This window comes from Triturus cristatus, chromosome 5_1 (assembly GCF_964204655.1).
Source record: "Triturus cristatus chromosome 5_1, aTriCri1.1, whole genome shotgun sequence".
NCBI lineage: Eukaryota > Metazoa > Chordata > Amphibia > Caudata > Salamandridae > Triturus > Triturus cristatus.
This window is the reverse complement of record NC_140587.1, coordinates 766,464,278-766,487,884: the sequence shown is the minus strand read 5'-3', so window position 1 is coordinate 766,487,884 and position 23,607 is coordinate 766,464,278. Positions and strand designations below refer to the sequence as shown.

At 42.5% G+C, this 23,607-nt stretch overlaps 1 protein-coding gene across 2 annotated transcripts in view; it reads left to right on the top strand.

Moving 5' to 3' along the window:
* Positions 1–23,607, top strand: part of IMPACT (impact RWD domain protein) — a 155,732-nt gene that overhangs the window by 67,682 nt on the left and 64,443 nt on the right. For both annotated transcript variants that reach the window (XM_085605746.1, XM_085605747.1), the window contains exons 6-8: positions 6,457–6,579; positions 11,982–12,076; positions 22,043–22,116. In XM_085605746.1, coding sequence (XP_085461872.1) covers positions 6,457–6,579; positions 11,982–12,076; positions 22,043–22,116 — 292 coding nt within the window. The remainder of the gene's footprint in view (positions 1–6,456; positions 6,580–11,981; positions 12,077–22,042; positions 22,117–23,607) is intronic.

Genomic DNA, 23,607 nt, shown 5'->3' with positions numbered 1-23,607 from the left:
TTGGGCCTGGGCTCTCCCACAGGCACCCCCAATCACGCATCGCCTTTTAGAAAGTACGTCCACTCGTGCACGTACAATTGGGTCACTGGAAGGGGACACATCCTTTCTTTGGCACCGGGCAACCTTAACTGTAACTTTACCCGTTCTGCGGCCTGGGTATTTCCTTTTCGATTCCACGCTGGAGAAAAAAGTTTGTTCATCCTGATTCACCTTTCCTGGCCTGACAGCTGCTTATTAGATGGCTGTGAGGAGGAACCAGCAGGTAAGAGAATGTGTGGCTATTTGTTCTTTTTACAAATCAAGGCAGGCCCAGCAAGACACATACTTCATGTATATTTAATGTGGTGGGTTTTGTTGGTTTTAGTATTAATTTTCTACGGTTTATTGTGTAAAGAGAGAAGAAAAGTTATGTGAGCTGGCAGGTTGCTCAGTGATTGTTGCTATTGTGCCCAGGATTTTGATTAGTGATTGCAATCCTGCATTCAACTATGGTGGCAGCTCTCCAGGCAAGGGAGCTTCATGTATGTGGTTGGTTGTGAATGAACTCTATTTCCCCTGTTGCAGTTGCATGAAGTTTACTTCAGTAGCACAGATAATTAAATTAAACTTATCCACTGAATTAAATTCGAAATGCTCCTCGTTTTCCATTCTGGGCTCCAGGAAGCACACGCAGAAGTGATTTCGCTACAGCAAAGTGCCACGCAGAAGAGTGTATTTCTTGACAGTGGGGCATGTCTCCCACTGCGCGACGCAAAGACTTTATTTTCTGAAAGGTGGCTAATTACTTACTGCTGGGTTACAGTGGCTTCAGGGCAGCCATGGTTTTAGACCAGAGGCTCCACTGACCCATATTCATTTGTGCTCATGAAGGGGGGCTGTTAATTTCGTGCAATATCAGCAAACCACCTAAATTAAAACCAAGTACACAAGGAAAGGGCAAGTGTTAAGGGAATAAAGTTCATGTGTTAAACATCTGTTTTGGGGGGGAAAAAAAGACTATGAAGTTGCAAATAAAATACAGTGCTTTGTCAGGAGCTGTTCAGAAATGAAACACAACACGAGCGGCTCAGGAAACACATATAATTACAGTGTTTGTTTTTAGCATTCAAAATATGCTCATTACGTATGCTACCAAACACTTAGGAATACTAAGCATTAGCTACTCTGAGTCAAACTCATGGTCCATTTCTTTAAATTTGACCTGTACTAAGGTGCTGCCAGCACGAATGTGAAGAAAGACCACGTTACTGTAATATGCAAGGTTCTGTTGTTAAAAGTGATATTGCCGCTTTGCATAGTAAGAGTCTTGGTTTTGTTTATCAAATCAAATATAAATGCTGCAATTTAAAAACAATGGCAATGATCTCATTCATCTCACAGCCCTAAACTCCAATGGCAAGTAACTTTACATCCCTGCACAATTACCGCCGTGATTAGTCTCTCTCGTTGACTTTATCAGAACACCCTGCCAGGCTCCATCCTTTGATTACGGAGAGAGGGTTGAAACACTTTTCTGGGAAAAACGTCGACCATGCACAAAATGTAACTTTCTGGACAGACCAGATTATGGCACTTATAAATATTTTATGTCAAGTCTTCTGGGCTCCAGGGCCGGCTTTAGTGCTGGTGGCGCCCTGTGCAACAATGTTTGTTGGCGCCCCCCAATGACCACCTCCGCCACGGATTCTCTCACTAGCACCCTTTAACAGTGATCAAGCCTCCATAACCACACTCTCTCAGATGCATTGAATTAGTTATATAGCGCCACTCATACCAGTGTAGGGTGTCCGAGCACTTTGCATCACACACACATAACACAGAGACACTCAATCAAACGTGTGTAAATCAGTGCATAGGAAATGTTACATAAGCCAAAGGACTAAAAGTGTAGGAGTCACAGGTCATCCATACTGGTAGGCAGTATAGTTTAAGAGTGCTTGGTGTGGAGAAGCACAAACGCACAGTCGAAAAAGAAACAGCATAGTTAGGAGTTTTTGTTTAATAATATGAAATCGATTTCTCGCCAAATTAACCCTTTTTGCTACATTAATCAATGTTCTAATAATGTATACTTTGCAGTGTGTATGCAGTTCTAGGATGAAAGTTAATAGCTCACTATTCTATATTAGGACTTTATGTTCTAAATTGCAAGTAACAAAAGGATGCCTCTTTTGAAAGCAGTAACCTGCTGATCTGTTTACATCATACGCACTCTGTAATCTACTTGGTACACGTTCTTTGCAGCAGGCATATTAACCCTCTGCACTAACTTCACATAGGTCAAAACCTCAACTATACAAAATGCTGATCTCTCTCCAGGAAGATAATTAATCACGAGTTTTCTTGACATTTATGTGAGGCCTGGTAATTGCCGGTGGAAAGAAACGCTGCAACAGGTGCTTCAAAAGCATAATAAACTTTCCAATACGGTGCCCCTAGGAAGCCAGCACCCGGTGCGGTGGCACCGGTCGCACCGCCCTAAAGCCGGCCCTGCTGGGCTCCCTTTCCACACTTCAAGTTAAAATCGGAAGAATGTAGAAAATTCCCGGAGACTCGTTATGTATTTTATTTGTGGCTTTACAATTACATTTCAAAGGCTAAAAAAGCTGGATTTGCATCGTTAGCTCGAGAATGATAAAATACCCAGGAGCCAAGCAGCTTTGACCTGCATACATCTACGCTGGAGGGGGTGGGGGTCGTTCGGTCTTTAAATCAACTATAATTACAGGGTGTTCTGAAATCCGACCCACTTGCAATCCCGGGAGGCCTAAATGGAGTTTCAAAATAACAAAGATTTCACTTACCGAGTGCCTGGGGAACAGAGGCAGCTCCGTGGTGTCTCTGTGAAAAAGGGAACAAGGCCTCACGCTCGCCTAACGCTTCTCCTTCCTCTCCGTACGTCGTCGCTGTACTGTACTGCGCCACTGCATGCAAGCTGGATTAGCCTGAATATGCCGGCCGACGTCATCGCAGCGCGACACACCCACACACTAGAGGCGACACAGCACTGTGTCGGGACACACACTTTGGAAAGCACTGGCCTAAGATATAGGTAAATCACCCCTCTAGTAGGCCTAAGTCAGAGTGTGCTATATCCCAAGTGTGGGCATATCTGCTTTAGCAGATATGACCCTACAGTCAGCCGCGGCCTGTGGAGAGAGTTCCGTGGGGCGGAAAGGCGGGGCGGGGGAGGGGCTGCGTGGGGGGTACTAAAAATCGGAATATGGATAATTGGAGGTAAGTAAACAATTAAATAAATAAAACGAATTTCGTAGCGTGCCCTGCATCGCAAATTGCGATGCAGCGAACAGTGAACAGAATTGGGCGCCCGATGTCAAAATTGAACACTGCACCCCGCTGCCCCTGTGCCGCTGGTGGTGCTTGTTTGGTGCTGCTTTGTGCCCCCCCCTGTGCTTAACCTAACCCCAAAGCTTGTCCCCCTGCAACCGATCCACTTACCTGCAAACAGTGTGGCTTCAGGCACCCCCAGTCTCCATTGAAAAGCATTTTCCGAACTCTGATTTTGACATTTGCACCCAGTTGCCCCTGTGCCGCTGGTGGTACAGTTTTTGTACTCAACTGACCCTTGTCCCTTGCTGACTTTTGGTTCTGAAGACTGGTATGGTAAGTGCATTCTCACCTATTTAACCGTTATATTGTTTCCCCCGTAGATTACATCAAATTGTACTGAAAAGTTTCTAGGTGTCGAATTTTCAAAGTGAAAAGTATTTTTATTTAAAAACGTACTTACCTAATTGCAAAGATCTTGGTCTTTAAAATAAAATGCAAACAAAGTACATTTTTCAAAAATTGGTCTGAATCTCCTTCTTGAGTTGTGTGTCCATTATTGTATTACACTACTCTGTGTTAGGCCTAAGGCTGCTCGCCTACACTACCACTAATAGGGCAGTTTGGGTTTTACATTAAGCACTGTACACTTTTGGGGAACCCCTGGACTCTGTGCATGGTAATACCACCTAGTGGTAATACCATTTATAGAGCCAGCTTCTTACAGCTTGCAAATAGTCTAACCACTGGCAATCCCTCAGTGTTGTATTCCAAACCATTGTTTTTCACCAACTGTGCCACTCTAGACATAGAACCTGATTTAGGATTCAACAGATGGAGTAAAGGCAGACAGGCTGGAGGAGGACTTTACTGCCTTTACCCCACCCGCCAAATTTAGAGATGTCCACCAGCTTGAACATCTCTATACATTGGCAGGAACTGCCATCATGGTTGTTTCTGTCAATGTAGGAAAAATTTAATGGACAGCCCCATTAATCATGATGTCTTTTATTTTTTTTTTCCTTCTTTTTTTTACGGTCCCTCACAATCCATACTTCTCATAGCACCTACTCCATCAGGCCGTCTAAGGAAATTTTACACTGACAGAGTAAACTGCTGGACTCAAAATTAGATGGGTGGACCTTGAGCTTGGCTTACATGGTACTCTGTTGCATTTCCAAAAGAGTACTTTTCCGACAAACTCTAAATCAGCCTTAGAGGCCCACTAGTGTAAATCAGTAGTGACCCTGCTCTTCATGGGAAAAGTCCATCCCGAGCCTGGATCACATCACACATTCGCCCTGTGGGCCACTGCTTTTTTAGCTGGGGAAATTTGAGATTCGCACACCCCAAATCTCACTGACTAAGCTATGCCCCATAGGAAATGTTGGGGTAATTGTCTGAATTGATTTGTTTGTCCTTCCTTGCACAGTGACAATATTCAGACAAGGAAGAAGAAAGAGCGACATCCTGAATGGTGTACTTTGAGGACTTGCAAGTGTTTTCGATAACTATGATTTTTATTTTCTAATAAATACATCCTCTTTCCCATCAACCTTCTAAAAGAATACAACCTAAAACTTAGTTAAATGCAGAAATCACACAGCTCTACATGCCCTTTGATGAGTTTTAAAGCAAGGATAAAATAAAAAAATAGACCGGTATCTCTTGAGAATGATTCTGAAATGAGTGACTGCAAGCTGGATGGAGGGGGTTCTGATTGTGGGACCTCGTAGGAGGTTAGCACTCCCTCTTATGGTTGGTAAATTAATTGAACCACTTTTCCAGTATAATCCTGATCTTTGATACCTCAGAGTGAGTGAGCAATTTGTGTATGTTACCAAACCCAGCCGTTTCCAAATGTAGGAACTGTGAAGTGAACTCCCCATTTGTGCTCAAAGGCAAAAAAGGGCCGTTGCATTCAGAGAGTTAGATACCAGTCGACTGGACTATTGCAATGCGTTTCAGTATGAATACCAAATAAGGACACAGGCAGGCTAAAATAAAGTACAGGTTTTGGGCACGCCTGGCCACAGGACGCATTTAAATATGGTATACAGCTTTCCTGCAATAGATAGCGCAATGCTTAACCTTTCCATCTGCAATGTGTCACGGCTTAACACTTTCTGGAGTGTGCATGTGTGAAATTTGGCACACAGGAGCACTGTTTGGAGCAGGGGCACAAGTGGGGGGCTGTCTATCTGTGATACTATTGTTTTCGAGGCAGGCAAGAAACAATATAGTAGTTGCCACTTACAAGATCAGATAACTTATGTTCAGTCACATGGCTTTGCACAGTGGTTCCCCGAATTTCATGTACCAAAGAGACAATAAATCACCAGTTACTCCCCTTGGTTGGGCAGCAAGCTGGATCCATGCTAATACTAGGTGGTAATAATTGGTGTCTTAAATATTCAGACAGACTGTGCTTCTCACTGTAGGACTAACGTATCTAGCACAATTAAGGCTCCTCCAAGTGGACCCCTCTGTTAGGTGTCCCAATTCTGTTAGTAAATGAAATGCTGTACCTCTGCACCCCCTAATCCACTTGAAGTAATCGCATTCACTGACATTACTCCACATTTTCCCATAGATGCATTTTTCCACATGCGGTTATGGCCAGAGCACCAGCAGTGCCCTTTTAACAACACAATTCCCTTGATGGTATCTGTATAAATGCTGTGTGAACTACACCTTATGCTTTTTACAGACACTGTTCATTGGACTCAAGGTTACAAGCCAACCCTGGTCTTCTCAAATCAGATATTTGGCTTCTTGGATTTCTTCCTAGTAGTCTGGAGGAGAGGGACTTGGGCCTAGGCTTAAGCTCAAGTCACTGTACTGACTCCTGCCTACTTAGTCCTACATCCCCTTCCTTCCCATGGCCCGCTTGCTACTTATTTTCATTTGTTCTAGGATTTGGTGCACAGCTGCACTGCTGTTGAGAGTCTAGATTTGACCATGAGCACGAGTCATTACAGTGAGTAAATTGTCTTTCATGTAGTGATGATTATTAACAGTAATTTGCAATTGTGATTCAAATAGTGTAATGAATACACAAGTGCAATTTGTGATAATCTGAAATCCGGTACCATGCCATTGTTTACAGGTGACTTCTCACAAGTAATGTCTGCATTCTGATTGGATCTGGTTTACCTTTATCACCAGATAGTAATATTAAGAAGACAACTGAGGAAGTTGATGTGAACTATGAAGATGAACTGTTTGCTGGCTATCAGCCTACCCAAGACCTGTCTAGCCCACCTGCTTTAATATTCAACTTTACTGAAGGTATGTGGGTTTGTGTTGCGATGAGGTCAATTATGCTTTGCTTTTTGGAATGTTTTATTTGTTGCTGTATAGCTGCACACAGATCCTGATAGTTCCAAGGGCTTTAGTAACACCTGGATTGTTTTGTTCTTCTTTTACATCCAGCATTAATTTCTTGGTCACTACTCTACTATGATGCTTTGTCTTCTTTTGAAATTAAGTATAAGAATTGTATTGCTTTGTCTGATCGAACTCAGCAAGGAACCATTATGCTGATGTGCACTGGGTCAGTTCGCTTTATAAGATGCTGTTATTTCTAAGACAGGATAAAAAACTAAATAATTCCCTTTAGAAAGAATAAGAAAGAAAAAAGCTCTTGAACTTCCAACTAGGATATGTTGAATCAGTAACACAGAGCTGGACTTCTGTAAGCATCTTTTCTCACATATAAAAAGTCTTAACTTGTCTTAATAGACAATGTTGATGTAGCTATGCTTTATTTCACAGTTTGCGTGCCTTATGCTGCAGTTTCTCTTCACATCAACTTGTGCTCGAGACTTGAGTCTGTTTTTGTTTTTAATTAGTCTATTTTTGGGTGGCCTGATGTAGAATGCAGTTTCTTATGTACTCATAGACACTGAAAAAGGATAGCATTTGTTCCCACTAGCATGCATCCAGGGGGTACAGAGCTGCCCAGTTATCTTTCCGATCTTAACCTAAATCTCCAGACAACTCCACAGGTGTACCAAGGGGTGGCCTGTTTCTGAAATGCCATGTTCTCCGAGCTCAGGCCTCATATAAGAGGTATACTTGGAGAAAGACTACAGCATTTATCAATGTTTAGTACTGTACTTGACCCTGGAGATGGGTCCAGATTGCCATGTCACTCCAATATTGCTTCGGACCATGTTATGATATCTAGCTGATAGCAATTGTTCTTGGGACTGTTATTGTCTGCTTTTTCATAAATGGTTGAAGAATTTTCGATATTGTTTCATTTTCTTTGTTTATGTTACACTTCGCCCTGGTTTGCTCACCAGTGTTGTTCACCCTTGTGGTATTCTTGAAGGCTTTCTTGTACATCTTATTGTTGATATGGTACAGGCAGTTCTTTTTTAAACATTAATGTTAAGTGAGTCAAACTTTAAGCATCTGTCCCATCTTTAAAATGCCCCCTTGTGTGCATTCTTTTAAACTTTCTGCGTGGGCACTACTTTGTGGTGGGTGGGGATTTTACTGTGGTGACTTAGTGGTGCTTTGCTGGGCCCTCAGTTTGCAAGTTAGTTATTGGATCAAGGCTGACAGTCCTTTTCTCATGAATCTTTGAGAGTTACTGTAACCGTTGTTGAGGTGGGCCTGTTTATCATTATTAAGTTATTTGAATTTCTCATGGCTTCCGAGTTATCCAAATCTTCCATCTTCTGCAGTAGATAAGCCAGTGGATAATTGTGGCTCATTTCATAGCTATTCTTCTGGTTTTTTCTATAGACTTAACCCCTTCGCCGTGGCAGGAATGCCGCCGCGGCGCTAGGGGGGTTTGGGGGCAGTTGCGGTGCCGCCGTGCTCGTGACGGAACCACTCCGTCATGAGTCACGGGTGAGCTGTGCTCATGACGGAGTGGTTCCGTCACGACTCCGCCCACTGCGCTAATCGCCCGCACAGGCGGGGAATTAGCGCCGCGTGGGCGGAGCGGCCGCCAACGGCCGCAGCATGACGGAACCACTCCGTCATGATCACACGGCGCCCGTGGCTCATGACGGAGTGGTTCCGTCATGAGCACGGAACGGGTTAAAAAAAAGTCTGTGCCCTTTATTCTGATACCCTTTTTAGGTCTCGGTTAGCGAAGGCTGCGCTTGCGCAGTCTCGCTCGTGAGATTTAATGTTTTAGGAGTGGGGCTTTAACCCGCCCCTTTTTTTCCCTCTTCTCCATTGGCTGGCCTCTTAAATGCTGGTCAGCCATTGGAGAAGAGGTTTGTCTCTCCAAACAAGCCCCGTCTTTTTCGGATTCGGGGGTGTGTTTTTTACTTTCTTTCTCTCCTCTGGAATGTAAACATTCCAGCCAATGGCAAGAGGAGAGAAAGAAAAACACGCCCGAATCTGAAAACGCATCTGCGTTTCTCCGAGGCATTTCTGCTTGACCTCGGAGAAACGCGGCGGTGTACTCGTGCTACGGCGTAAATATTGCTCTAAGTACATCAATTGAAAAGTAAAATCACGTTATAGGTACTGATGTTGATTAATCAATATGGAAAAGAGCGGTGCGTGCGCTTTCATCTGTTCGCGGACAGATTCATTCACTGCGGTCGCCGTTTTCTGTCGTCTGCGTCATGGAAAGTCTCCTGTGATAAACGAATTTAATTGCACTTACACCTTGTTAGTTTGTGTAAGTGCGCAATATACAGTATTAGTTCACTGGCGTAACCATATAGTGTATATGGTCCTGAGATGTCACATAGGAACTACCTTTTAGTAATACCTACAAATACACTATCCCGTTCCAAGATGGCTTCCAACCAGACATGTCCGTTTACTGCCTGTGCGCTATTCTCACTTCCTCATTTCGGTGTCACGGGACGTCCCGTGAGCAGCCTCCTCGTGACAGCCCCTCCTATCACCCTTCAGAGTGAACAGGGAAATCCTGCTGGTAGAAAGCCGGCGCCACGGGTTGGATTGACACACATCTTAACCCATGGTTGACCTCCGCGAGCGAATCTCGCGCTGCGATTGGCGCAGATCGCCTCGACAATTTATCCCGCCCCTCTTCTTTCGGATCTAGCTTCCTAGTTCCGGTGATACTAGGGACAGGTTGCTGAAGGGGCAAGGAATGCATGGGGATGGTGGGAAAGTGAGCAGTTTCTGAGCACTGCTGGATTTGCTTTCCGGGCGGAGCCACAGAAGAATCCAGGAGGGGGACGTTCTGCAGAGGGTGAGTTTCGGGGCATCCTTGATACCAATTTCTTTCTCTGTAGCCCCAGGACAGATGAAATCATCACTTCTGGTCTGAGACCATACATTGGGCATCACTTTTCATTATAGGGCAGTGGCTGTTCCCAGGTATGTTATCTTCCAGCAGTTACTGATTCACTCTGTATCCTTATTTCTTGTCACTATGACTCGTGCAGACCTTGGGGCATTTATTCCTTTATGTAAAACACTTTCTTGCATCTTAAGGCATTCCATCGAACCAGTGCTTTAAATTGGAAAAAGCAAGTGCAGGTACTCCTAAATTGATCAATGGTCTGGGGCGGGGTTTCGACGTGCACATTTAATGTGATGGAGGCTTTCTTGATGTGAAAGTGTGCATGATGAGTATAATTTATTATTATTGTCCTTACGTGTATATGCTCTTCATATGCTACACAAAAGCCATTGTGGGTTTTTTATATTATGATAGAAAGATATCTCAAAAAAAGAGTGGGGGTCTAGGGGACATACGTTTAAAGACTCAAACAGTAAATAATCCCAATCCTACATATCAATACAAAGAAAACTGTGAGTCTGAGACAATAAGTGACCTTAAAAGATGCTACACCGTAAGTACTACAACAACAAAGGTGTTCATACCAAAATATCACAATGGATATCTACATGCATTAAAGATCTACAAATGCATCAAAGGTTCCCATCACCCACTAGAAGTGGCTTGCTTCATCATTTGGGAGACCAGGGACTTGTCAGAGAACCAGACACCACCAGGTGAACGTGGATCAGGGTTCAAAGTTTGTCCCGGACGCAACTATGAAAATGTTGCTACAATGGAAGGAACCACTCTATAAAATGGTATGGGGTGATGTGTGCAGTGCGAGTGAAATAAATGTGATGCGATAAAATTGGAACACAAGGCACAAAGAAAATTTATTTGAGTGCTGCCTTGATGCCAAATTAAAACAGTGTTTATGACAGTTTTAACAAATAATGGATCTTTAATGCATGTAGATATCCATTGTGATATTTTGGTATGAACACCTTTGTTGTTGTAGTACTTACGGTGTAGCATCTTTTAAGGTCACTTATTGTCTCAGACTCACAGTTTTCCTTGTATTGTTTTTTATATTATGCACAGTAATCAGTAGAGTGAGAACTTGTGATCTCGTCTTGTTAAATAGCAGTCCCACCTGTTTAACAAGTATCCTTTTCATATGTTCGGTGTAATAAAACCATAACATAGATCTACTCCATAGCCTTTATATTGTACAGTGGCCCCCAACTCAATCAATCAGATACACCACCAAGAATGACCTGGTCCTTTTAGGTCTCGGCTAGAGAAGGCTCGCGAGATTTAATGTTTTAGGAGTGGTGTAGGTGGCTCTATTTGTGTGTGGGTTGCTCTATGTGAGTGGCTCTGTGTGTGGGTGGCTTTGTGTGTATGGGTGCAAATGCAATAGGTCTCGCATTTGAGAGTGATTAAGCTATTGACATTGTAAATAACAATGCCGTTTCTTTAAATGTTTTAAAAACAAAAACATAAACAAAAATGTCATGAGCAATGCCAATAGCTCTAACTTTAACAATGCCGAGACCGTTGCATTGTAAATGCTTGTTGGTAATGATCCTAATAATATGTGACAGCCCTGGCTATTCATTGTTTGCGGGTATGTGCTTTGTCTGTTGTAAGCCGTAGTGGCCTGATAAAGGTTCAAACCTTTGATCAATTTATGTAATAATATATTTATTTCAAACCTGAATGTTCTGATCCTATCTTGCGATTCTAGTTAAGGAAATATGTCCCATAAAAGTTCTAAGAAGTAGCTTAGTGTTTAGAAGCTTCATTTTGCCCAAGTGATTTTTTTCCTTCTGCTGCTTTTAATCAGTATGGTATGTTGCAGATGACATATGGCTATTACAACCTGTCATCATTTGTACAGAGAGTGTAGCTTTTGGAGAAGGTCACATTTTCTTCAAACAAATAAATAACCTGTATATACAACCCAGTGACAAAGATATTTTCCATCCATTTATTCTTATCTATTCCTGGAAGTGAGTTTTTTCTTTTGGTCTGAAATTGGTTTCGTAATTGTTTGATAGATTATCACAATCGTAGCAATATGAATAATGGATGGGAGAAACAATGTGGTTGCTCAGAATGCATACCGTAGCTACTGGCATAGCCCCATTGCAGATGCTCTGCCTTAGTAGTCAGTTGTAAGAGGAGGAACGTCTATGTTGACAGTGCTGGCACATTCCTATACTATTAGGGTTTTATTTGTTGGAACTGATGGGGAAGGCTTGTTGTTGTCTATTAGCATCCTTTTGCACCTTTGCCTGTTACTCTGCCCCAGATGACATTGATGTCTGCAAGACAAATGTGGCATACGCTTTCCCCAAGTTTTATTGTTTTGTAAGGTAGTTCAGGTTGTATTCTTTTGAGTGTGTCTCTTTCTTCTCTCCGAAATCAAATAATGCCTTTTTTTCTATGTCTGTAGATGAAGAACTCCCCCCAATAAGTCATAATGAGCCCATCACAGACCGGAGAAGTACTTTTCAAGCTCATCTAGCTCCTGTTGTGAGCAATAAACAGGTTAGTAGCATTGGTAATGTAGGCTTTGAGAAGGTTATTAACAGTAAAATACAGTTTTTTTGTCTGCTTGCAAAACACTGGAGGCTTTACTTATACCTACGCTGATTAAATACTTTTGTTTGCAGTAACACTTTGCGTGCCAGGGCTTTCTTTGCTGAGGGGGTTTTCACATACATTGTTACAACATCCTGTTGTCTTTCAGCCCCACCAGAACTTTCCATTTTTGCAAGCCCATTGTGAATGTTTAATGGTAGGAAAACATGGTGATTTTATAATGACACAGTTCCTGAAAAGTAAAGTATTTTTTGCCTAGGGCCAGGCAGTATTTAATCATGTACATTTTCTCAGGAAGTGTGATCTCCGCCTTTTGCTAATGCATGTAATACTATAGGTTCAATGCGTGTTGGTTAAAATGATTGATTTCTGTTTTTTGGTGAGGGAGCGGGGTTTTCTATACTGTAATCTTCGGTTGTAATCACTAAATAGCCCCCGCCATTGATCGTATGGGCCTTTGTTCGTCGACAGGGAGAAACAAGGAGCAATCATCTACTTAAACACATAGCAACAATTTTTTAAGACCTTTAGTACAGTCAGTAAAGAGATCTAGTGTAAGTTAAAGGGTTTTATTTGAATTTCTTTTAGTTTGTCATGTTTGGTTAATTTAGTAATAATATTTAGGTTTTAGCATTAAAAGTTAATATATATTTCATTAATCGACTTTTGATTATCATATAGAATACATTATTTGTTAAAATAACAGTTAATATTGTAATAATATAATAAACGTGTTACAGAAAGGAAAATTCCTAATCTAAATTAAATTAGAATAACCAGAAAAAAGGTGTCTGTTCAGATACCCAATTAAAGAGTTCTGAAGAGAGAATCAATGCTCACGCATACAGCCTTTGCATAATAAGCTGGAAAGTATTCTGAGCTCAAAAATCAGCAGACCAGCAACAAAATCTAAATATGGCTGCCTCTCATGATGAAAAACATCAGAAACTCAGCGGCGAATCTCAAGTCAGAGAGTATTTGTATTTTGTATTTGTATGTTTATTTATATAGCGCGTATATACCGACAGGTCTCTTAGCGGAGAAGGACAAATCTGGTGCTACTATAACAACATGCACTAATATAAACTCACAATAATCTATGTTGCAACATGATTTTCTTTTTGTCTTCTGCATCTTCCAAAGGAATTTGAGTAAACTCCCGGGAATAGGCACACTCCCCATTTTCCCAGACTGGTACAATAGTCTTTAGAAACTAGGCCTTGAAAAATTACATTGTTGATATTTTGTAGTCCAGAATGTTCTTCCCATGACACCTTCTTCCTCTTGCCTCCTCTCCTCCCAGTGTGAACCTCGCTGTTGGTTATCTAACACAAAACAAGTGCCTCTTCAGTAGCTAACAGAAGGCGTCTGGAAACTCACATCATATGTAGAAATAGAGAAAAACATTGTGCGCAAACAACTATTCAGTGTACAAAGCAAGCCTTTCAGTGTTAATCCATTAATTGTTTTCTCAGTTAACAGGGCATTGACAGGCTAACTTAAATCAGCACTTTTATTTCATATTTGGTCTATAATATTTAAGTATGATTGCCTACTATAAACTTTGTGTTTGGTATGTGTACTTATTTAAATGCAAAAGACACACATTTGATGGACGGAATGCAGAACAAATCAAAACATTCACCCCCAGTCAAGAGCTCTGGGTTAAATCCATCATTCTTTTGCTCACCATGCCACCCCTGTTTAGAGCTGGCCTTTTGCAAATCAGTCTTGACCCTGTACCTCATGGGAACAGTCCAGCCCGAACTGCCAAGCCAGGTCCTCCCTGGACCGGAAACAAGCATCCTAGGACTGGTTTCGGGCTTTCACCCCCTCTTCCGCCAGGATAGCTTGATTCCAGTGGCACAGTGAGCCCAGGACCCACGTCTGGGCATACCTTGCGCACTTAGGGCGAGAAAGCAAAAGACACTCAATCGATTGACGAAATGCAGAACGAATCAAAACATTCACCCCCAGTCAAGAGATCTGGGTTAAATCCATAATTCTTTTGCTCACCATGCCACCCCAATTAAGACCTGGCCATATGCAAATCAGTCTTGACCCTGTGCCTCATGGGAACAGTCCAGCCAGAACTGCCAAGCCAGGTCCTCCCTGGACCAGAAACAAGCATCCTAGGACCGGTTTTGGGGTTTCAACCCTCTTCAGCCAGGATAGCTTGAGTCCAGTGGCACAGTGATCCCAGGCCCCACGTCTGGGCATACCTGGTGCACTTAGGGCGAGAAAGTAAAAGACACACAATTTATGGAAGGAATGCAGAATGTAGGAGAGTAGGATCTGCTTCTTATAGTTACCCCCACTTTTTGCTGAGGTTTCACTGTTTTTCGACTTTAGTCTGGCTGGGGCCCTGATAATCAGGACCCCAGACTAGCTGCTTCCTCTCTAAAATGATTCCCAGTACTTTAGGTACACTCCAGATTGGATTCTGGGGTACCCTTATGAGTCCCTAGTATATGGTATACCAGTGGCGGTGCGTCCATTGGGGGCGTTGGGGCGTAGCCCCCCCGCCCAGCTCCCGCCCGTAGCTCCCTCGGCATTTATTTTCTAAACTTGTCTTAAGTAAACACTTGACGCCGAGGGAGAACCAACTGACAATCATGTCAGTCAGCATGACGTCGGACCGCCCACCCCCTTCAGAGTCTGAAGAGGGTGGGCGGTCCGGCGTCATGTTGACTGACATGCTTGTCAGACCAGGGAGGGACAACAGGCAGCAGCACAAGTGCGCATGAGTGGGGAAGGTAAGCGAATTTTCACCCATGCCCAGTCATGCGCACTTGTATTTGCACTGGCTTGCGCATGCCCATTAGGAGCCCCTCGGTCTCCTAATGGGCAGGCGGCGGGCGTAGCGTAAGCTGTGCCGTCAGCCAATCCTGGCGCTGCTGGCAGCGCCAGGATTGGCTGAGAGGGGTTGGCAGGCCCCTCCAGTGCCTTTCGTCAAGGCGCCAAGGGGAGCAGAGGTCTGAGAGGTGGCATGGACCGGCTTTAAGGTAAGTTTAGTTTTTTTGTTTAATACTTAATTTCCCCCGTGCGCGACCCCCCCCCCCACCGAGCCGCGCGGCGACTGTAAGGGTGTGTGTTATAACTTATTAGTTAGTTGTTATTGTAATTGAACATGCTTATATCAGATATGAGAGTTCTGATTGTGAGTTACCGTCTGTTTTGAGTGGTGGGTTGCTTCCCTGTCTAAAAAAAGAATAAGAGAAATAAGGTTTGTCTTTAGCTGAATTGAGTCCTTAATCATGGGCTCGTAATCTCCCACTTTAACACTATGCAGCAAGCCTGCTCTCGATTTTGCATATTACTTTTTGTGTTGGTTGAAATATCTGTTCTGCTGTTGTTGAGCTCATGGGCTGAAAGGCAGACGTTTGTAGAGGTTGAAAGACGCCTTTTTGCAGTGTCCATGATATTCTGTGGTGTGCGTTATTGATGGGTTGAGGTTATTTTATGTTCTGTTACATTGTAGTAAGAAGGAAGTATGGTGTATCTTTTTCCTGGGCTGATGGGTCATAACTTCAAAACTACCTGGTTATTTTACATTATATAGGAATTAATGTTTCACCCTGGTCTGTGATATTGTCGAGTCTCTTGTGTCATTCTGTTGCTGTGTTGCGTTGAACAGAGGCGTTTTGCTTCACCCACTGCACAACATACTTCAGCCATTACATTTTACTTTCTGTGTTTTAGGATATATTTGTGAAAGAAATCGTAGACTGGTTATTCTGGGTCTCACAATGCCGTTGCACAAATAACCCTACAGTTTTCCTCCCCGTTATTTCAGAAATTCCGCTACACATGTTGGCTCCAAGAAAACCCTGCGCCCATTGCTCCTAGTGGTGAAGTGAAACTACAAGAAACAGGGGGAGTGTCAATGCTGGTCTGGACTTACCCTGGTATTAAACATACCTCTTAAGATGTATGCTCTGGAAACACACACTAAAGAATGTTTGCTAGAAGGAATACAACTGAAATAAAGAAATCACACAGACGTACTGGCTCATTGATAGGTCATTACTTTTGATAGTCGAGCTCCCAATGTGTCACTCTGTAAAGAACCACGGCAAGCAAAGATAGACGGTTTCATTTTTATTTTTACATATTTCCCATTCGAGTTAATCATTAGTTTACGCAGAAAAGGCTTCTGTAACAGGTTTTGGGTTAACGTACTATCTGTTTTAATGTTTGGTGCTTTTCACCTATTCGTTGATGCTTACAGATAAAATGAGCAGCACCAAGTGGGGTGATAGCAAAATGTGTGAGCCTGAGGCAAATGTGTGCTTTATTAAAACATCTGGTGTCATTAGTCAAACACTTCGTTTTATGGATAAAGCACTAAGTGAAGTGGCCAGTAAAAGCGACATGTTTCACTTGCTGATATTTTGTTCCTACTGCTATGGTCTTAGCACTAGAAGTCGAGGGTAAAAAATATTTTAATATTTTATGAGCTTCTGGTATACTGACTATGACTTGGACAATGCTTCTTTCGCTTGGATACTAGTATATGCCAGGTTCCTTCCTTTGTTGTCACTTACTATCTTTAGAACTGAAGCAGAATTTAAATAGATGCTGAACAACTGGAGACAGGACAGCACAGTCATGGAGTTTCCTTCCTAAGAGCTGTCATATCACCGGTGTCTGGTGGTTCTGCTGTTGTTTGCAGTTGTCTTTTAATCATTGATAGGTCGATTAGTGTTATTGCTGTGGCCAACGTTCTTGTCGAAGCATTTGGCTGGTGTTCTGGTTTCTTGCCTTCCCATTTCCTGGCATGATGTGAGTACATTAACTCTCCATCAGCACAAAACATTTTTGCTCCCTCTGTCTCTTTGTCATGTTCTTTATTATGTTGAGTCTCAAGATGTGCCTGTGTATGTCTGTAAGTGTGTGTTATGGTATGTATGTCTGTATGTGCGACTGTGTGTGTGTATTTGTGCTTTATTGTACGTGATTCTTTTTTTTGTTTTTACAATGTGCTTAATGCATGTGTGGATGGTCTATGAATGTTCCTAATTTTGCCTGAAAATGTAATGAAGAAACAGGATGGGGAACTCATTTTCTGGGGATGACTCTCTTTGTTAAGTGGGGAAACTGAGATTATAATGTTAATGCATTTTAGTTTCAGCAGGACTTCACCTAAGAACATACCCTCTGCAGTGGGCTCTGTGTGTTTGCAGCTCTAGTCTCTGTGCTTCTCAAATTTGCTTGAAAATGCACCCTTTACCCACTTTTTTTTCAAAATTTTCTCGGGGGGAAAATCCCCCCCGAACCCCCTCTAAGGTGGTCGGGATCGCTCGCTGCGCTCGCTCGCCACGGTGCACTCCGACAGAAAGTTCACGCCTCACCACTTTCAAATGTCACCATCCGCCACTGTGGTATACTATGTTCACAGGGCATAGGTATCCTAGAGGCCTACCAGGGGCTGCAGCATGTATTATGCCACCCCTGGGAAGCCTTCCAAAATGACACCACAGGACTGCTACGGCAGCCTGGCTAAGGTGGTGCTTGCACCCCTTACTGAGATATAGCTTCACTATATCTCTCAATATCACTGCACATATAAACCTATCAGTCACCCCTATGGCAGGCCTTACTAATCCTGAAGGCAGGATGCTGATTTTATGTGCGAGGGTGCCCATGCACGAGCAGAGCCCCTCTGCAGCCTTCAGAACCTTTATTCCGGGGTTGTTTGTGATACAGCCAAACCATATACTCTTAAGTGCATTATAACCAAACGGTAAATGCTAACTTTGGGATGGCTGCAGGAAACATGTCGTGTTTGGTGTCACACACCTTGGAATCATACCCCCACCCCAGTAACTGGTGTGGGAGTATGATCCCACCCTTATAGAAGGAGAGACATGACAGCACCGGTATACCCAGTACCAGCTAACAGAGCCCTGGCATCACAAAATGGATGCTACCAGCCACAGACACGATTCTGCCCTCTTGCTGCTGGGCGAAACTCTGGCAGGGGAGGCCTGGACAATAGGTTTCCTGTCACAGGGAGGTGTCACCACCTCCCAGACAGTCTTTAGTGTATTGGGGCTGGGTGGGTGCACTCCAGGAGTGCTTTGAAGTTCAGCACTGGGAGCACATTTGGTGTCCCTGTGCATAGTCCAGTTCAAACCGGTTGCAGGGGCCACCAGCCCATGCTCTGGCGTGAAACTGGACAAAGGAAATGGGTGTAGCCACCCCTCTTTTCTGACCCTCCCATAGGTGGGTCCCCAGAGTATGTCCAACCCCTTCCTTGGGTATAAAGAAGGAACCCCTGACTACAGGACTTTAGATTACACCTGGACGAAACTCTGATACTGAATCCTGGAACTTCGACGATCTACATTGAACTAGATGACTGAAGAATCTCCCTTGGAGTAAAGGAGTTACTCCCCTGCAAGGCAGGCACTAAAGACGCATTGTCCAGTTTGCATCTCCGAAGCTCCTGCCGGACTCCGAAGAATTTTGCAACACAGGAGGTGGGTTTCCGTGGTCTCTAATATCGATCTGTGCACTCAGCAATTCTGATGCCTGTATCCCTCGTGGAAGACCGTGCAACCCGAACCCCTGGACACCGCGACCATTTGCAGAAGTATCAGCTTTCCAGCGACTCCTGCAGCTGAGCTTTGGATTACTTATAGCCCTGACCCCAAGCAGCATTTGCACCAAAGATTGCCCGCTTACACTCCACGAGTGTTCCGTGAGCTGGCCCTTTGTGTTTTCTCTCGAGGTCCCTTCGCGATCCCTAGTCCGTCGACTGGTGGGTCTCTGTGAAGGCAACTTTACTTCTAATTGGGCTTACCTGGTTGCTCCAGACGTGCCCTGACTCTCGATCGCTTAGGGAGTTCCCAGGACCTTGCAGGTCCACACTGAAGCATCTTTTCTCTTCCTGTGTGGGTTGCTGGTGCCAAGGCTTGTTGGGTCCAATCCGGGCACCGACACCGCAGCACTCGACATCCTTCGTGGAACAGCTCGAATCCAGCTCCTGGCAGTTCGGGCTGGACTGTTCCCATTGGGCGCAGGGTCAAGACTGATTTGCATATGGCTGGGTCCAAACTGAAATGGCATGGTGAGCAAAAAAAAGATGGATTTAAGCCCAGATCTCTGTACTGGGGTGAATGTATGACATTATTCTGCATTCTGTCCATCAATTGTTCCTTTTGCACTTATTTAAATGCAGGCTTAATGCATTATTAACAATAGCATTTTAGTTAGTGAAATCAAATTTCGTGTCATCAATTTCCTCCCTCTGATGGTTGAAAAACCATCACAATTTTGTCTTCACAAATTAATCAGTTCAGGTCAGATTCCTTTATTTCATCCACCAGGGCCATAAAAGTACATACAATATAAAAAGAGTATAAAATGAATAAAATGTACATACAAGATTTTCCAACAAGTCAAGTTGAAAGTTGGAAAGTGGAATACAATGTAAAACAAGTTAACATGAGAAAAAATGAACACTCATTCATAATCACGTTTGTTAACTGTGTGGGCAATGTGGCTACATACACAGCTATAAAAAAGGAGGGAGTATGCCTTCCTATCAGGCAGTTGGCAAATTAATCTTTTAGAGAGCACTCTCATTCTCTGCTAAGGCAATCTTTTTATTTTTTAGGGATTCAGTTTCCTTCAACACTTTATTTTTTCTATTATTTCTCTCTGTCGTCCTGAATGTATGAGCAGCAATGTTAAACTTTCAACGTTTTGCAGACTCCGCCTTTTTTTAGCTAATAATACGTATAAAGTTAATAAATCTTGCAAGACCATCAGTCTATAGCCACTAATTCTGTGTTAACTGCCAGCAAAGCACCAGATGTACTAGTGGCCAGCTCATCTACTACAGTTGATAACTTTCTTATCTTTTCGTTATTTAAAACAACTCATGCTCATGGTATGATTGCTCCAAAGATGTCTCCCACTAATTGTGTGCCATTATTAGTCCTACGGGTGTGTATGGGGTGGTGTCATAGTTAAAGCATCTATTCTATTCACATGATACATTTTAGGAATTAATAAAGCTAAATAGCAAACACCCTCCCAATCAGCAGGTAGCTGGAAATAGGCATCCTGTTCACACACCCAATAGACTCCAGAAATAACTGCCTCTACCCCGTTACAATTTGAATAGGTCCTCCCAAAATTTCAAAAGTGTGTTCACAATTACTTATCCCTATGTGTCTCTTTCTAAACTGGTTTCTCCTTTTATAAACACATAATTTCCCTGTTTGGCCTCTATTTAATTTTAATTTAGGATCAACCATTTTCATCTTGTATTCATCTTCTTTCTTTTAAAAGTTTCTCAAAACATCTTCTCCCTTATTTGCATTACCGAAAATGTGAGCTCTTCTCTCCTCTAATGTTAAAATGAAGTTATTTTCTAATGAACTCATTAAACAGGTTAGATTCTTTTTGTATATCTTAAGAATGTCTATAACTGTGGACGATCTAGAAAAAAATACAATGCAATTTCCATATCTTTTGCTTGTGGAAGTGGATTCATTCTTGTCTGAAGAGGAACTTTGGAAATAACTGTGTCATAGTTGGAAAATAATAAGTAAAATACTACATGTAATTGCATATGAAAGTGGGATGTGATGATAAGTCACTTCTTCTGCAGCTGAAGAAGTTAAGTGTGTACAGACATAACTGTACTTAGTGCCTAAAGCTTGAGTGTATTCCTGAACTAATCTAGAATATGGCTGGCAAGTGCAGCAGGGTGGGCCTGCCGATTCTCAAACTTGACCCTATGTAATGGATAGCAGTATCTCTGTGTAATCAATTGTATGTACTTTGATGTTGAACTGGTAATTCCTGAAAGCTAAACATACAAAGAATGAGTTTCTCACTATATATAGCCTATCTACACTAGGCATTTTCCCCATGTTTGTCACTATATACTGCCTTGTGGAACATGAGTTATAGTTGTGCTTCACTTCTGTACAACTGCAAAGTAATCAACTCTGTAAACTTCCTTTATGTGTAGCTGTTTGTATGTGCATATGAGAATTTTAATACCTTGTACATGATATGTATATTTATTTACTGTGCAATACAGTCCAATCCAAGAATCCTTTGTGTTTAATCACAAGGTAATCTTTAGTATAATGCAACAACCCCAGTCTTAAAGAGTTTAATTAAATGTTCAAGAAAATAGTTAAAAGTTTCCTTCATCAATAACATTGCTTTTCGGAATGCTTCTTTATATTCCTAAAGCTCTTAAAAAGCAGTAAGATAACCTTAGGAAGCAATAGATCTTTGCCATGGAAACCAAGATACATGTAGCGAGGTTCTGCTACAGCAACATTGTAACATGATCTCATGTCAAGGGACACTGTGACCCACGATGGAAGTCATTTCAATAATCCAAGTGGCTGCCATCTCACCAGAATACTCAGTCGTTTGTGGCGTTCTTAGAATCTTACGTCATTGCTGTCATGCTGCCACACAGAACATTCTGTACACGCAGCCTCAGGCTAGCTAATATCGGTAGTTATTGATGACTGCCAGGCTTTCCTTTATTGAAAAGAACTCAGCGCAAGAGGGTTTTAAGTATCGCTTCACCGTGCTCGAGCAACCCTAAGCAGTCAGCTATATCTCTTGGCTCTCTTTCTGACACACAGGAACTAGACAACGTTACATCCCTCATTGGGCCATGACCAGACTTCGTCAAGAATTTAATACAAAAGATTCTTTGTTCTGAAGTAAAACCCTATACCACTTACTTTCAAAACATATATTGCATCATTCAATAGTTATCCAGTGCAATAGGTAACTTCTGTTGCAATCATTAGGCCAACACGTTTCTTCACATGGTAGAATCTCAGTGTCTCAATTGTATATTCTGCACTTTACAAAATATAATATTGGTTTTCCTAATAACAAGTAACATTGTTTTATTTTAAGGTGAAAATGGTTCTGAATAAACTGTATGAAAATAAGAAAATCGCAAGTGCAACTCATAATATATATGCATACAGGTGAGATCATGTTTAAGATACAGTCAGTGAACATTTGCATCAATTTTAATTTGTACATTTATATTTCACTGTGTTTTAAAGTTTGTATTTAGGATTGTACCATTCATTCCCTTATCCCCTCAATGGTATACATTGTACCGAAATAATAGTCCCTAACCAATGTTCTTTTGTTCCTCTGATTATTCTTGTTATTGTCTTTTTTCTGAATGTAGGCTGCACTTCCCAATGAAGGAAGTATGCATTTAGTAGTTCACCCAGATTCCCATTTCTAGAAATCATCCTGCCAATAGTTTGTGCTATTCCTGCTAACATTTGACTAATTGGCATGGGGGATTTGTCAGCTTCTTTTAGTTTACCCTCCATTTATCAGATTCTGGAGTACAAATCACATATTTGTGTTATAATCAGGACTGTACTATCTGTGTGGTTCATCTTCTTGTGTGGAGCCTAGCTAAAGGGCCTCATGACTTTTCCCCTTTTGTGAGCACAGCTGTATTCAAATTTAGATAACAATCTTGCACTTCTTTAATATCTGTCAGACTATGTTGAGGAGTTTGGTTGCTTGTAGTGAGCAATTTTTCCTTTATTTGTTTCTTTCTGTTCATATCATCCATAGCATTTAAAAGGTTGTTTCCAAATTAAAATCCAGTGTTTGTCCTTTGCAAACTCAGAGATTGAAAGAATCTTGAATCTCGAATGAGCTGTAGCAAAGCACATATGCAGGGGGTGTAGGGTCTCTACCCCTTTGTCGGGAGACATTCACTGGCAGGGTCTCTGAATGTCACAGCCGACAGCCTGAGCCAGTGTTATCATGCTGATCATGAGCGGTGTTCTTTAGCAGAGATAGTCCTGTTTGCCTTTGCCTTGTGGAGAACTCTTGAGGTGGACGTGTTTGCGTCCTCTGAAAATACTCAGTGCAAGCAGTTCTGCGCCCTCCTGTATCCATTATAGGGAGCCTAGGGGAATGCATTTCATTTGAAGTGGCACTTTCAGTTTCACTATGCATTACCTTCCATACCTTGATCCTTGATTTCTCTCATTCGGAGGAAGGTTTGCCTGGGCCAGTCCCAAGTCCTCTTCTTCAAGACAGATTGGCTGAGAAGAATGCACCTCTCCTCTGCTTTGTCTTCCTCTCAGGGCAGATCTAATCCCTGTCAGGAGTGATGGTCCTACACAGCAGTCTTTAGAGCTCCCACCTTCATGCCAATAGACCTAAGCTGCCACAAAAGGTGGTGGATGCCACCTTATCCAGCCTCCGCCCTGCTGCAAAATCTGTATATTCTGGGAGATGGAACAATGCTGAGTGGAGAAATACTGATTCCTTTCTGACACGATTGTCAGAAGTCCTTCAGTTTGCAATTTCTCTGGCTCAGAGAGGGTGTGCTATGGGCACTGTCAAGGGTTATTTGACGGTGTTGTCAGAATTCTGCTGTCTCCCAAATAAGCCTTCTCTGTTCAGGTCCCCTATTTTAAGGAGGTTCCTAAAAGGGT